Below are 16,319 nucleotides of genomic sequence, written 5' to 3'. Positions count from 1 at the left end.
ACTGGACGGTCTCGGTTGGAGTGAATTTCAAAAACAAACGTTTTTGTTGATGATATTATCGAAATGTCAGATAATTGAAAACTTTTAAGGTATCCCCTGGCATGTAAGTGTCGTGTGCGTAGATGAGTTGACGTTCTAAGTGTAAAAAATGGCAAAAGTAGGTCTATACTCATATCAGTTTTATGTTTTTGCAGGTGGTAGGACCTTGTGCAAGGTCCGCCCGGATTGCTACCACCATCTTGTTTGCTAATCCTGCCGTGAAGCAGCAGTGCTTGCACTGTTGTGTTTCGGCGTGGAGAGTAAGACAGCCGATGAAATTACTGGCACGTGAGGTATCCCATCTTAGACCTCTTGGTTGGCAACGCGTCTGTAATCCCCCTGGTGTTGCAGATGTTTATGGGCGGTGGTGATCTCTTACCATCAGGAGACCCACTTGCTCGTTTGCCATCCGGTCGAATAAAAAAAAATGACATCATCATCATCATCATATCAACCATAGGACACTGTTGGACATAGGCCTCCCCCATAGACCTCCGTTGCCTCGGTTGGAAGCGGCTTGCATCCACCATGAACTCCACGACTTTAACCAGGTCATCCGTCCATCTCGTTGGTGGACGTCCTACGCTACGCTTGCCGATCCGCGGTCTCCACTCGAGAACCTTTCGGCCCCAACGACCATCTGTTCTCCGTGCTATATGGAAGTTTTATGTATAGGTAAATAAATACTAACTTGCAAGCGTCTCTAAGTTTTTTACCCTTGTCCATTGTCCACGTATCATTCACGTCACGTTGAAGACTTTTTGGTAGGTATTTGGAGGTAGGTAATTTATGTATATTTTCGGTAGTACTTCGCTGGTGATTATCAACGCATCAACATAGCTTTTGAATAGGAAAAAAATATATACGGTGAAGGTAAAAAAAACTCGGTGGCGTAAATTTTAACGTAATTTCTTGTAGAATTATATTATAAAAGTTAAATGACAATTTCGATACAATTATTTGAGCTGTTACAATAAGAAGTTGTGTTGCCAGGTAGAAATAAAACTTAAATAACCTTTAATATCTAGTAAACCTTGTTATGCAATGTTAAAAAAAACACACCAAATACAAGATAACTTTAAAAGTTAAGTTAAATAAAAAACTACTAAACACAAACTTATTTTCTTAGGTATATTGGTAAGAAATGGCGGTTTTCAGTGATTTATTAACAGTCAGAGGTTTCATTATTTTCACTTATATATACTTAATTCGAACTGTTACAGAAATAAAATATAGGTAAAATTATTACATTTATAAAGTTAGCGACTAGCAACAGTTTTAGTCTAGTTACTATTATTTACAAATTAGGGTTGAATTTATTGGACTAAAATTTACATTTCTACACGTGTTGAATATGTTAGAGGATAACTAAAACCGGGCTACAGAGTAATTAGAAGCCATTTGAATTAATTTAGAGCGATTTTATCTTGCATCTCGAGAGTAATTCTTGCATAATTTAACATACATTTGTTTGCATATATATTTATTTATATCGGGAATCTCGGATATAGCTCTAATGATTTTGACGAATGTGGGAGCCTTTTGGGGGCGAATAAGCTTAGTCCTTATCTATGGAAAAACGCGTGTTTTTGGTACTCCCACATTGGCTGTTATAAGTGTTATATAACGTTATAAAACATTTTTTATAACATTGTATAACAATTTGTAACAAATGTTATACATTATTATCATGTTTGAAATGTGATACAACAAATTGTAAATGCAATTGCCATATGGTGTTATACCTATAACATTTTTATACCAAAATGTGGGAGCGCTTATAACATCTAACAAGTTGTTACTGAAGTTTTAAAGTGTTAGACGTGTTAGGTGTGGTGCATGAGGCTGACATAGTCACATTTGGTGTACTAAAGCCTCGTTAAAATACTAGATAAAAAAAAAGTGTTAGACAATGGTATCGTGCTTTATATATTATATTTTTGCAGTGAAAATTTCAAAAATGACTTATATACTGGAGGTTCAAATCTAGAGTTCAAATCTAGATCGGACGCGACTTGTTTTTTTTTGTGATATAATTATTTAGGTTACATTTTACTTTTAAAGCTTATTTTCATACGTACCTTCTCTTTTTAAGGTGTAGTTACGGTTACAGAATTCAGTTTTAAGAAGCAAAGACAGAAGTGGAGATCTCCACTAGAACCATAGCATAGACTAGAACACAAATATTCACTAGTTAATATTATGTTACGGTGGAACAGGGCATGTGAAACAACTTCATGAATCGCTAATGTATTCAAAATGGATGAATTATGTTCAACCGTTCGTTTGTTTTATGCTAATCAGGTGAATTATTGACGATTTGCTACTAGCAAGTCCATTTGTATTGATTTCTGAGAGTTTCAATTGGTTTCATATTTTTAAAAGGTAATATTTGCAAAAAGAGAACTGTTTTAAGACTGACCAGGAGTAAAATACTTGAAGTGATATAAGCATAATTTAGTCATGTCTCACAGTCACGCATGACTAACTACGGTAACTGAATGATGCGGTACTGAATAATACGGTAACTACATGGTAAGTGAATGTTTCTTGCAAACTATCGTCATGTCTGCTACAACCATAAAACAAAAACTCACCTTGTAAGAATGTATTTGATTTTACTTCTCTGTATTTAACTAACCGATAAAGCATAGCTTTACGATTTCAATAGAACGAAAATTTCTGACGCAATTGTAAGTAAATAACTAACTAACTTTAACTATAAATTTTAGCTCTTTTCAAGGCTTCTAAGAACTGTAACCCGGTACAATATATAATATAAGATAAATACTGAACCTTAAGGTACAATTCTGTAACAAGGACGTTTTAGACAGGGCAAAAACAACTAGAAGTTGGAGAGCTACAAATATATTTATTTTAAAAGTTTAAAACGTAACGTAATATTAAGAGGATTAAAACAAGTAGGTAAAATACCTAATCATTTACAATGAGGTTTATGTAAGTACAAAAATACGTTTTTCATCTTCTTTATACATGATAGATGTTGTATAGTCACCTGCATTAATATCTGGCACAGAGGAGCGTGTAAAATATCTCATCACGTCCTACCGGCCCTAGAAATTGAGCTGAAGCAGATATGCACGTTTTTTGTGTCAGATATTGGTGCTGGTAACTGTACTTAATGTGAAGGCCTATATTCTTAATTGAATTTGGTATCAATTAGTACAATCAACCAAAACTTCATCTTCCCTACGACAAAGCCTACATAAAAAAGCAACAATGTTAACTGTCATATTCATTTCAAAAGTGAAAATAGTATTAACTGATTTAGGCTGCGTACCAGAGATGTGCGAGGACGTGTTACGCTTTATTTATCATATCCTAGCTCAGCGCATCTCTAGTGAAAACAGCTCGGCGAAGCGAGGATAGGGAAATGAAGCTCATTCATGAGAAACACGTTCCTCGCAACGCATCCTTGCTCATCTCTGTTTGAAACGCACCCTTAAGCCGTACAAACATTGAATTTAATGTGGTAATTAGGTACACTACCTCGTTCATCTAATGTGGTTACCAAAACTTGTTTCAAACTACTTCGCTGGACGAACGCCGTCTTCATATTAGTCTGTCTCTCTCTGTTTGTCCTACAATGTCGTTCACCGAATGCTAGCCCATTTTATTTAAACTGTCGCGGTCGCCGCATGTTGCCTGATCGATTTATTCTAATAGCCGCGGTTCTATTTCGGCTCAAATAATTATTGGAAGTCATTGTCATGTTTGCCATAATGTATTCTTTTGTCATAACAATTTTTACTCTGAATCCGTTCAGAATTGTTTTAAAACAAACTGTAGAGTACAGGTGACCGACCATTTAAAATTTTCTGAAAACTCTTTAGTTTCGGCGGAAAAAATATGACTAACAAAATACATATATGACTTTCAAGAATTATGCTACTAGGTGCACACCCAATTCCCACATTTGAGTAGTGAAAGAATTCTTTAATCGACTCCTTTTTTTAATTTGGTTAAATATTACGCAATTTACAAATTAAGTAATCTAAATAGTTGACTTTAGTTTGTTAGGTACTTAAATAAACAGGGCGATTCTGGAAACGTGATTATGATCACCTGTAAACAACTTTTTAACAGGATAGCTTCTTGTACAAGTAATTAGCGAGAAGGAGAAGTGTAATTTGGTTTTTTTGTCGTATCTGAGCTCGTAATATTCCAGTATAATATATGATCATTAAAAGCAAACTTGTAAATATTTCACGTAAATAATGGTAAGTGACTTGCAAACATAAACTGAGTTGTATAGAGTTGATCCCAATGTCCTCAGAATCACTCTGCATAGTTGTGTTATTATTCAATTATTTCAAAGAAATACTTATTTCTAAATAAAAGATATAGAAGAAATAAAAGATTGTGAAATATGTCAAGTTTTCTAACTGAGATATTTAGAAATTGGTTGTTAGATTACGTTGGCTTCTTCAATTAAATTTCTATTGTTACAAGTTTCTTAGAACTAAAATGATCTACTTAATAATAAAGTTCAGATACTTAGAAAGAATAAAGAGAAAATATATAAACTGATGGAGTAAAGCAATCCGATCAAAAGAACGAAAAGAAAAGTAGGTACTAGATAATTTATTGAATCAATGAACTAAAAGCAAGGAAATTCTTTTAGTTCAATAAGTAGGTACTATGTAAATTTTTTAGGGTTCCGTACCTAAAAAGGAAAAAAGGTGATCCTTGCCTGGTATTGGTTGGGTGGATAATTTTCTGTGTGTAGCTGTCTTTAAATATGTCAAGTTTTCATACTTGTGAATAAATCGAAACCTATAGGGTACTTCCCAATTACTTCTATTTTATATAGCACGAAAACTTTGATACCCAACGCTGTCAGGGACAAGACGGATTGTTGTATTCTTACTGAAAGACTAGCCTTGAATTATTCAATTTGTCAAGTAAGGTCTCACAGCACAGTTCAAGTAAAGAAAAAAAATCGATTACAAACCTGTAATGGCAGTTTGTGAATCAACCAGACGTGTATCAGTGTATGGGGATTGGACTTTCCAATGCAAAGGTAAGTTTGATTTTCAGTCTGACGTAGGCATTATTTCAATAGTAGTTTTAGTGCTTTCATAGTTCATGAACGGGGTGTTGTATATTTTCAGGTACGGAACCCTTATCGCACGAGTCCGACTCGCACTTGGCCAGTTTTTCTTAAAGTAGCACCACACGACTATAATTTGCGATTATCGCACTAATTATTTCTTACATGCATGTTAGATATGAAGAGAAAGATTTAAGGAACTACACGTTACTACTGGAAACGTTGAAAAAGGATATTGATATCTTAGTTAAATATATTTAGTTTAATTGGTACTTTGATTTGTAGAGATAGAATTTACTGTAAATTATCACAATTTACTGTACAAATGCATTGTCTTGTTGTCTTGTCGCCAGAAAATGACTTAATAACAATATCTAGATACTTACAAAGAGAGAAGAGAAATTGCGTTACCGACAACAAGATAATGTCGACAATATTATGACTTAAAGTTCATAGAAATAGAAAGGATTCTAAGAAAACAGAAGTGGAATTAAATCTACAGTCCAGAGTTGAGAAAGCGATTCTTATTTTCATGTAAATAATATTATTCGTCCATTGAACAATTTACTCATACGTAAAAGGTTATTTTGAAATTTTAAGATCAATACCAATGTACCTATGTTAAACGAATAAAATATTCTGATTCTGATTCGAATAAACTTAAAAGTGTAATAAAAATAATAAAACTAATTATTTTTAAAAGTCACTGAACCAAAGTAGTTCAGTTTTACGAGTACGATCTATGTTTTAATAATTTGCTCGTATTACAGGCCACACCCGGTATACCAAACAAATACTGCACCTTTCTGGACTTAATTAGTTTACTTCAAATTAATGACATGTAACTTTCGGATATCTATAGACAGCTGTTGCAACTAGGTACTAGAAAAGGATAGTGCCCTATTCTTTCTAAAGATGCCGTGGTACAATTTAAAGTTTTGGGAGGTTTCAGCAACTTTTTATTATATATTTTCGTCTTAATAAATTCGTACTCTATTGCACCTGTACAACGACTGACAAACGTCACATAAGTAGTGTGTGACAACGCTCTACGAAGCCGAAATTAGCCGAGTCTCTTTCCAAAGACCGATGTGCAATCTTTATCACCGGGTACTGTAAATGTTTTGCTTTGATTGTTAGCATTAGGTTGTTTGACGCTATCCAAATCCAAATTCCAAACTAATATCATAAATGCAAAAGTAACTCTAGTCTGTCTATCTTATCTGTTACTACTTCACGCTATAATAGTGACACCAACTTAGATGAAATTTTGTATGGAGGGTTTTTGAGATCCTAGTAAGGAAAGGACATAGAATAGTTTTTATCCCAGAAAATTGCATCGTTACCTCGGGAAAGCGATGAATGAATTCATCCCAGAATAGAGCAACAGGAAAAAATCAGATTATTAGTATTCTGAGAGCTTATAAAAAGTATGTCCATTGGTTTGTGGTGTCAAACAGTTCATAACTATACTATACTAGCTGAAATTACATAAAGTATGGTCGAGGAAACTGAATTACGTACCAGGGTGGAACCTTATCATAATAAATTTTTCTAATCATATGATTTCTTTGGCAAATATATGGGATATCAACATGACATTAGAGCTCAAAAGTTCCACCCTCGTGCGTAATTCTGTCTTCGATTGTTCAATGGCTTGAATTTTTTTGTGGTGAAACCCACTAAAGAATCACGTTTCCTTAGGATGCTATTTCACTAAAGCGATGCGGGGCAGAACGTCACATTGTCACATTGTAAGGTGAGCGAGGCGAGACGTGGACTTTAAATAATTTGATTGATCGGACTCTGCGTCTGCTTCGGTTCAATGAAAGAACACCTTAACCCCCTAGGACTGTAGAAGACTTTACTCTCACACATTGGTGATAATCAGCCTCCGCGGACTTCTCGGCTTGTTTAAATTCCCCCCCGACCCCCGCACGTGTACTTGGACGGATCCCGGAGGCATGTCCACTGATGAGTGGAGACTGGCTGCTCTGGATGTACGTGGTGAGGGTACGCAGATGCGGAGGTCGACGGCGCTGTGGAGGCTGGCGGCGCGGGAGGAGCGGGGGGTCGCGTGGGGGGCGTCGGAGGGGGGCACGCAGAGGGCGGGGAGGTCGGCGGCGGAGCGTGAGCGCCGTGGAGGGCTTTCTGGGATCAGAGCCATCCCACCCATGCTGCCTACGAAGACTGAGTTCTGGAAAGAAGACTTATTTTAGAATCTATCACAATAAGTTACTGTTAGTTTTTATAACTTCACTGTCCCCATACGAAACTTTTAAACTACCCCACGTTCACCCTAAAGGGTTCTCTCTACACATTACACCGTATCATGTCATGACCATGACCGTAACAGGAACGTGTCAGACGGAGTGTCAAACGGAATGTCCAACGCACACATGGCACGCGACGACGATGGTTGGTTACGAAACGAACTAGTGGGCATAGTCTCATACTTTTCAATCATCATCATCTCAGCCGCAGGACGTCCACTTTTGGACATTAGCCCTCCCCCATAGACCTCCAGTCGCTTCGGTTGGCAGCGGCTTGCTTGCATCCACCGTGAACCCGCGGCTTTAACCAGGTCGTCCGTCCATCTCGTTGGTGGACGTCCTACGCTGCGCTTGCCGATCCGCGGTCTCCACTCGAGAACTTTTCGGCCCCAACCGCCATCTGTTCTCCGTGCTATATGGCCTGCCCAATGCCACTTCAACGAGCTAATGGACTTTTCAATACAATACAATATATTTTTGCCTGACACGTTGCCTGAGTATTACGGTCATGGTAATGATACAGTGTAATGTGTAGACCTTAATATTCAATGAGGACGTTTTACACGTACATACTCACGGAAGTTTGCGCGAAATACCGGAATTTTTGGATCAATTCAATTGCTAGGCCTACTTAATGGTTAACGCATCGACATCTATAGCCTCCTGAGTCCTGATTTTTTTTAACAAATTTAGTGCTTAAAGTCAAAGTCAAAATATCTTTATTCAATTTAGGATATAACAAGCACTTATGAATGTCAAAAGAAATCTACTACCGGTTCGGAAAAACTTCTGTTGAGAAGAATCCGGCAAGAAACTCAACGAGGTGTATTTTTTTAAACAGATTTACAATATTATCAAGTATTTAACACAATTTTATTTTTAACACAGTAGGTTCGCCAATGCGAATCGGAATTATTTCCATATATCCCTGTCCATGATATAATCATTGCCTTTATAATACGCCATAGATATTGTCTTCTTGACAATAGATTAATGTTAATTAGAATTAAGACCTAGACGTGGTTGACCTGCTTTGTTATTTTGGATATTATTTCAAAATTCTTAGAATTCTTTATTCAATGAACAATTTGTACTTTATAAAGTACGGAGGACTCAGGAGGATAGACTGCATGTGTCTTACATCAAAATGGCGCACAAAATTTGTTCACAGCGCGGTTTTGTGAATGTTTCAATATAGTTTGTTGACGTCCGTGACAGGGGTAGTGTCAAAGTAATATTGACGATTGATGCGCCGCGCGTTTGTACAGTCAAGTGCAAAAATAAGTATGTATTTGAACCACTCAAAAATATATTACTACGGCCTTATTGCGTCGGAACAAGAGTCTGTGGTACATATTTTTGAAACCTTGAATAAGTAAGTACATATTTTTACCCTTGACTGTACTAAACAGCAAGTCTAGTGCCGTAAGGGTACATTAGGGGTATCAACGAGTTTACGTGTGCAACGCTGCGGCTGAAGGGGAATTAACTATAAGACAAGAATTAGTCTCAATTTGATGTCATTAACTCAAGACAGCAAAATAAAAGACAAAGCTCTTAGTAACACTGAATAATTTCCTAACTTTTGTGTCACAAAGGATCAGTCTCCAAGATTTCCTCGTGATTTAATCTTGGCATTCCATTTTTACTTATCAATCGCGAGCTTTCTGATCTTACATTAAATAAGTTTTAGATTACTTTCGCCGTAGTCTGCTAAGAAGCTTTTCTCTGTCGAGTTTGTCGGGTTTGGCCGCAAAACACGAAGCCTTAGTATCTTAAAACTTCAGTTTGCTAAAGGGTTTGCTGTGTGACTTGATAAGTAAATATTAGGGCTGCTTTTCCCGGATTTTTTTCTCGGAACTCAGAAGCTCTTTGTACTAAGGCTGGCCAAACTTAGGCACATAGGCCGCACGCAAATTGGTCCTCCCAGGCATTTGAATTTTCCCGCCAACGCGAAGATTGGCCAGCCGGCTAATAAACAGCACGACTAATTTTTGTAGCTACCTCTGGGCCCAGTTTCTCGAAGCATGTTGGTCTAATAATATTAGTGTTTTGTTTCATTTTCTCATTCAATTTATGAAACAAAACACTTATAATACTAGACTTGTAAGCTTTGAGAAACAGGACCCTGAAATAAATGCCTGGCGCCGCCACAGTCTATAAAAATTTTGCCCACCTAAAAAATTCACTCAACCAGCAATGAGGGCTATCGTTTTTTGTCTCACTAGATGGCGCACTGTTGCGTGAGGTTTTTAAGTATGGCTTTCAAAGTCTGTTATTACGGGCGTAAAGACAAAGTTTAGATTAAAAACATATTTAATACACCTTAAAACCGTACCATAAAAATATCGAGCATGCCACAGTGTTGCATAGTCCCCGTTTTGTTCGGAAAAAAGGGAGGAAAAAGGTTTCCGAAAGACAAAACTGTCTCAAAACACAGACATTCATTGCCCCGGAACGCATATTTGCCATAATTAATATCAGATATTGCAAAATATTCACAAAATTATTCTAATTATAAATAAACCCTCGTAGCTCACCCAAAAACTATGAGATTTGACATTTCGGAGACCTCACGCTACACTAGCGCCTCTAGCGGCGAATTCATACGCGATAGCGCTCATTGCCTACTTCCAAGTGTATTCAATAATGTACTATTACCTGTCTAGGTCGATGCGAGAGGTACCCATAAGGCTGGCACACCGGGAACGAAGCGCCGCAGTCGTAGGAAACGCAACCGCGCGACAGCGACGCTCGGTGCTGCAAAAAAATACTAATTTAGGATCATTATTATCATCTTCTTAATCATCATCATCAACAGCAACAGCATTATCATCATCGTCGTCTTTAATATCGGCCTATAGCGGACTAGGTACTGTTGGTAATAGGCCTCCCGAAATCGCGCTACTTCGCCCTGTTTGGCTTCTTGCAAAACTCAAACTCAACTTCTCTCGTTAACTCTTAAGGGTGGGTTACGTACGAATAAGTTCATATACACATTTAAGGCTACATAAATACGTACCTAACTACCTACGTACTTGTATTTCAAGTCTTGAGAAGTTTTTTAATGCCCGACGTTAAAAGAGCGGTGTTATAAGTTTTACATGTTTGAGGTATCATAGCTCTCAAACGGGTGGACCGATTTGATGCGGTTTTTAATCGAAAGCTAGTTTAATTGAAATAGTTCTTAGCTAAGTACACAATACAATAGCTTCTGGTGTTTTAAGATATTGAAGTTTGAAATAACAGTGTCGGGTGTCCAATTTTTCTAAGTTGGCTAGGTTAGGTTATTAGTGGAAGGCGGATGGTTCACGTAGGCGAGGATAAAGGCTTAAATTAGGGCCTACGCTAGCTGACGTGGTTTGCACGGAGCGGGTGGACGCCTATCGAAAAATAGTATAAGCAGCGCTAACTGCACTCGTTGCAGGCGACGAATTTTACCAGCACCCGCACCCGCTGGCGTGCGCCTACACCCTGCACCAGCGTAGCGTAGACCCTTACTTACTATACTTACATGAGGCGGTACGACGACCGAGCTCTCAGCGAGGACGCAGCTCTGGCGATGCTGCTGCTGGAACTTGGGCTGATAAGGTTCCAGCATCCTGTCGAACGGGGGCTTTTATCACTCGATCAGGTAAACAATAAATTTAATTACCTGTTACTTTGCGAAATTATCTACTAGAATCAATCAATCACACTAGAATCGTAAGTAAGCAAGAGTTTGTTTGAAATGAAACCTCAGCGTTACTCTTTCCGAGATTATTATTTCTAGACAGTTTTGATGAAGAAAACCGACTTGCGCACCAAGAGTTCTCTTCTCTACATTTCTAAATCAAACCGACTAGGTATAGGTACACCGGTATTAACAGGTCCTGTTTAGGTTCATAAAGTACAGCCGTTGGTGCTGACAGAAAAATTACGTTTTAATTTTTTCCCCTAAGCACGACTTGTTGATATGCAGTTTTCATTATCATTTCAAGTTTGAGGATTATATGTTTGGTTACGGAACACTGAAAGGTGATTATACGTAAGGAAATTGACTGGAGGAAGCTGTGACCAAAGAAGTTTGCCTCCGATCTTCGCCCATCATAGAGTATTCCCGCAAGGTATAATTCTTGCAAGGTATAAGGCTTTAAATTCTGTTATAACAAAGGAATTTTAAAGTCAATGAGTACGGAGGTCACTTTATTACATTGTCTTACTCGTACGTCTAAAATTAAAAGTAAATACAGAACAGCGAACTATGTATCATCAAACAAAGGTAAATTGTTATCTTTAGTTAGCTTGTATGTGTGCACACCTCGCAGACTTATAGAACGTCAAAGTGTTCAGATTAGAATTGTTTTGTATTTACTTTGTAAAATTATCACGAGTTTAAAATTATAATATTTAGGTATATCGCAACTGAAGTTTTTGTCAGTGCACTCTCGAGACACTCTCGGCAGAACGCAGGATTTACTAAACAAGTTTTTTTTTTTTTTTTTTAATTATAAACACGAAATACATTTCTTGTTCAAAATCTCCAAAAATTGTTTTTTGTTAAATCTGATCTTTGTTTATCATCTTTTATCTGTCCGCTCCGTACGGTGTGTACGCACCGATTCTGACGTCCATAGCATAGGCTCAAAGCTACATCTGCGTGAATGAAAGTAGATCGTCGATATTTGTGGTATCACTTTGCTTTCTGCCGGGTGTGCCGAATCTACTGGTGCAGATATAAAATGAAGGGATCAACGTACAGCTTATAGACGCACCTTATCTTGCCCCAACGGTTGAAGAAGAGGGCGATGGCAGCTACCCACAGGAGCAGCACGAACGCTACGATGAGAGCTTCTTCGGCGCGTACCACCACGCCGCTACCGTCTGTAGGCGTAACGGGGATTATAGATACTTATATCCGTGCAACCTTTGGACTCATCATCAGCTGACGTCCACTGCTGAAAAAAGGCTTTCTTAGAACGCCAACGATAAACAACAACTTGCTACTTGCGTCCACCGATACCGTGAGAGTTGTTTCGTTTCAGCCGAAGGTTTCAGCTTTCGTTCGTGGTGACTTTTCTCCCCTTACGGTTATTGTTCCCACCAAGACCCAGTGCGAACTACAAATTTACACAAACCATTTAGGTGTTTCGGAGGAGAAGGTTTTCCTTGACTGAAAGCTTAGGGTAATGTAATGCGGCTAGTGTGTTGCCAGTGATGACCCTATGGCTCTGAGACGTGGTTCTTGACTGTTGACCTCAACAACTGTTGGCTCAGAGTCTTGCAAAGAGCTATGGAGAGAAGCTTGGATTTTTTGCGCAATAGAAATCGGAATACAGAAATTCGCCGAAGACCTAAAGTCTCCGATATAGATTGAAAAATATGCAAGCTGAAGTGGCAATGGGCGGGCCACATCGCTCAAAAAATAGATAACCGATGGGTGAGAAAAGTCCTCAAGTTGGAGACCAAGAACCGGAAGACGAAGCGTTGATAGGACTCCCACTAGGTGGACTGACGACATCGTGAGAGTTGCTGCAACCGGTGGATGCAAGTGGCGAGTTGTCGTTCATTGTGGCGTTCTAGGGGGAGGCCTTTATTCAGCAGTGGACGTCTTCCGGCTGAAGACGAAGATGACTTGGTTGTCAGTTATTTATTGATTGACAGAGACTCACCTGTGTCTGAGAGTGAAGAGATATTGACATTAGGAGTGGTCTCGACCGGGTGCAGCCGCAGAACTACTTCTGCCGGTGGCCCGCCTGTCGCCCCGCTCCATTCTGTGACAAATATATATTTTAGTAAGGGGCCATCGACAAATTAAGTCACACATTTAGGTGGAGGGTCAATCAACTTTTTAGTGTTTGTTATTCTATGATTGGTATTTTGGAGTCTTTTTGTATTTTTTATTTCAACTCCAAATTTATTACTTTTATGGGTGTCCAGCAGTGGTATTGGGGTTATAGCACGCAGCACGGATTGCTGAGGACCTGGGTTCGATTCCCAGTGCTGGTCTCTTTTTCTGGTTTTTCAAGTCCAGCAGTGGTGTAGGGGTTATAGCACGCAGCACGGATTGCTGAGGACCTGGGTTCGATTCCCAGTGCTGGTCGCTTTTTCTGGTTTTTCAGCCCAGCAGTGGTGTAGGGGTTATAGCACGCAGCACGGATTGCTGAGTACCTGGGTTCGATTCCCAGTGCTGGTCTCTTTTTCTGGTTTTTCAAGTCCAGCAGTGGTGTAGGGGTTAAAGCACGCAGCACGGATTGCTGAGGACCTGGGTTCGATTCCCAGTGCTGGTCGCTTTTTCTGGTTTTTCAGCCCAGCAGTGGTGTAGGGGTTATAGCACGCAGCACGGATTGCTGAGGACCTGGGTTCGATTCCCAGTGCTGGTCTTTTTTTCTGGTTTTTCTGTGCATCCATGTCTCAGTTTGTATTTTCGATGTTGTTATTCTGTCCCGTAACTCAGGAGACAAAATTGATACACTTTATAAGAAAACCGTTTACAATTTATACTATACTGAGCGGCAACATCTGGCCCTCAAATGTATGCAGAGTCGTTTATTTTGTGTGTTTTGAAGTGTTAGCCAAATTTTGTGGCGCTGAGTATAATATTAGCATGCTTAAGAGATAAGCCATGAAGGAATTGCCTTAAAACTGCCACAACTCCTAACTTTTAGTGGATTTGTACCCCATAAAATCATATTTTTTTTAAGTAGCTCAGGTGAGGTTGCCATGGCAACAAGTTACACTAAAGAATGAGAATAATTGCGTTTTTAATAGTAGCATCTGTGACAAATGGATAGGGGTGTAAATTCTCATAGGAACTTAGTAATTTCTGGAATTTCGATATAGCTGCCAATTCTAATGATTATGCGTGCAAAGCGCGGATAAATGCTATTATAGTAATATCAACTTGCCCAATTCTACAAGCTTGACTTTAGGCTGGTCAATCAAGACGCAGTGACCATCGCAATTAGGCAGATTTTCTTTAAACAAATTATGTACATATATGACATAATCGTCACCACTTTTAAAGTAAGTTTCTGTTTTAATACAAGCTTTTTTGCTGACTGTACTTGTATTGTACTTGTGTTGTTGTGTTTAGACGACCAGATGGCCTAGTGGTTAAAGAACCTGACTACGAAGCTTGAGGTCCCGGGTTCGATTCCCGTGTCGGGGCAGATATTTGTATGAAAAATACGAATGTTTGTTCTCGGGTCGGTGTTTAATATGTATTTTATGTATCTATCTATAATTATATTTACGTTGCTTAGTACCCATAACACAAGCTTTGCTAAGCTTACTTTGGGACTAGGTCAATTGGTGTGAATTGTCCCGTGATATTTATTTATTTATTTATTGTTATCCAACTTACATAATTATGTACCTATACCAAATATCCTGCAATCAAACCCGACCACTCTAGTGGAAGTGATTCAAAATGATTTTGCAAAATTTGACCTAAAAAAAAAACAACAACAAAAACGAACAGGGCAAGTTTAAAAGCTTGTAAAAAATTCGTGCCTCGAAATCGATAATTCCTGTGAGTGAACTTAATTTAATGTTATTTCAATGTTAAATTTTTTTGAATTATTAATTTGAGATACTTACCATATTTTACAAAGTAGTGACGATATCCACTCTATTAATTACATGCTTGATTATTTAAAATGTAGAACTACTCTGGGGTTACTACGAAATGCAAAACTCGAACTTCGTTTGTTGCCGGTGCGACACGATCTTCGATTTTCGAGTTTCGTAGTAGCCCCTCTGCCCTCGTAACGAAGAAATAATTACGAAATAATGATTTCGACAAAACTGCGCTTTGTATTCGGATCGACAAAGTTTTCATGAAAATACTGCGTTATTGCTTACTGAATTGAGGCTTTCTAATAGATTTACATAGGTACATGCTTTTTTTTGTATGTCTAGATATAGATATACCTAACTACACCTAAATAGCCCATTTCTTCAAACAGTTAAAACGCATTAATAGCTATAGCATTTTTTGCAGGTGGTAGGACCTTGTGCAAGGTCCGCCCGGATTGCTACCACCATCTTACTCGCTAATCCTGCCGTGAAGCAGCAGTGCTTGCACTGTTGTGTTTGGCGTGGAGAGTAAGACAGCCGGCGAAATAACTGGCACTTGAGGTATCCCATCTTAGACCTCTAGGTTGGCAACGCATGTTCCAGATGTTTATGGGCGGTGGTGATCTCTTACCATCAGGAGACCCACTTGCTCGTTTGCCATCCAGTCAAATAAAAAAAAGCTATTACTGCGTTCTTCGTTACGACGTACTAAGCGCATTTGTTTTTAAGTAGTCAATTCAAAAAGCCGCCACAAAGTGTTACATATAGAGATACAAACGACGTGTAGTGTGAGACGCAGCTACCTAAGGATGTACTGCTCTCACCGGCGGAGACCCGTGAAGCCTGCGCTGGCGCCTTGCGCGTGGACTGCTCTTCGGGCTGCTCTGTCCCCGAGGATTCTGCTTCTATGGACAAAGGTTAAAAAAATTGAAGGCCTCCCGACATTGTTAAATTTCAAAGTTTAATGTTTCAAAAATGGATGGACCGGTTCTTATGAAATACAGCTAAGAATTATTGCAAGGAAACTCGCTTTGACCTAAAAAAAACAGCATTGAAATCGGCCCAGTCATTTCAGAGCTACGATGCCACAAACAGAATAGATACTGGCGCCAAACTTATAAAACCCCGCTTTTTAGTAAGGATATCATTAAATTTCGATTTTATCTTGCACTATGCTATACTAAAAACTAAACAAAGAGCTAAATTTTTTTAGGGTTCCGTACCTTAGTCGAAAAATATGGAAACTCTAAGCACACTTTGTTGTCCATTCGTCCCTCTTGTCAATACCTTTATTCCCAGGACCAAGTAGACATAAGTATGAGTATCAAGCTGAAATTAATATCGAATATTCAGGTCCGCTACCCCCTGGAGCA

The 16,319-nt window shown here is 38.7% G+C and overlaps 1 protein-coding gene across 2 annotated transcripts; it reads right to left on the bottom strand.

The window, feature by feature from the left end:
* Nucleotides 1-932: 932 nt before the first annotated feature.
* LOC141436908 (uncharacterized) lies at nucleotides 933-15,848 on the bottom strand. 2 transcript variants are annotated; one of them, XM_074100026.1, is made up of 6 exons: nucleotides 15,750-15,848; nucleotides 13,038-13,139; nucleotides 12,126-12,249; nucleotides 10,901-10,988; nucleotides 10,048-10,146; nucleotides 933-7,310 (listed from the first exon to the last, which is right to left on the bottom strand). In XM_074100026.1, exons 4-6 carry the CDS (start codon nucleotides 10,985-10,987, stop codon nucleotides 6,984-6,986), a joined length of 513 nt encoding a protein of 170 aa, XP_073956127.1. In that variant the 5' UTR covers nucleotide 10,988; nucleotides 12,126-12,249; nucleotides 13,038-13,139; nucleotides 15,750-15,848; the 3' UTR covers nucleotides 933-6,983. The 2 variants fall into 2 exon arrangements, with proteins under 2 accessions (XP_073956127.1, XP_073956126.1); XM_074100025.1 differs by lacking the exons at nucleotides 13,038-13,139; nucleotides 15,750-15,848 and having other exon boundaries at nucleotides 12,141-12,221.
* Between the last annotated feature and the right edge of the window lie 471 nt (nucleotides 15,849-16,319).

This window comes from Choristoneura fumiferana, chromosome 17 (assembly GCF_025370935.1).
Source record: "Choristoneura fumiferana chromosome 17, NRCan_CFum_1, whole genome shotgun sequence".
Classification (NCBI taxonomy): Eukaryota; Metazoa; Arthropoda; class Insecta; order Lepidoptera; family Tortricidae; genus Choristoneura; species Choristoneura fumiferana.
The sequence above is the reverse complement of the archived record's forward strand: the minus strand, read 5'-3'. Positions and strand labels throughout refer to the sequence as shown.

What these genes read in the sequence shown, in the direction of transcription:
- LOC141436908 (XM_074100026.1), bottom strand. Translation starts at nt 10,987, where the DNA reads ATGCTGGAACCTTATCAGCCCAAGTTCCAGCAGCAGCATCGCCAGAGC. An exon ending in CGGTCGTCGTACCGCCTCAT is followed by an intron (nt 10,147 to 10,900) that starts GTAAGTATAGTA and finishes ATTTTTTTGCAG; the next exon opens with CACCGAGCGTCGCTGTCGCG. An exon ending in TCTCGCATCGACCTAGACAG is followed by an intron (nt 7,311 to 10,047) that starts GTAATAGTACAT and finishes TCTTCTTTCCAG; the next exon opens with AACTCAGTCTTCGTAGGCAG.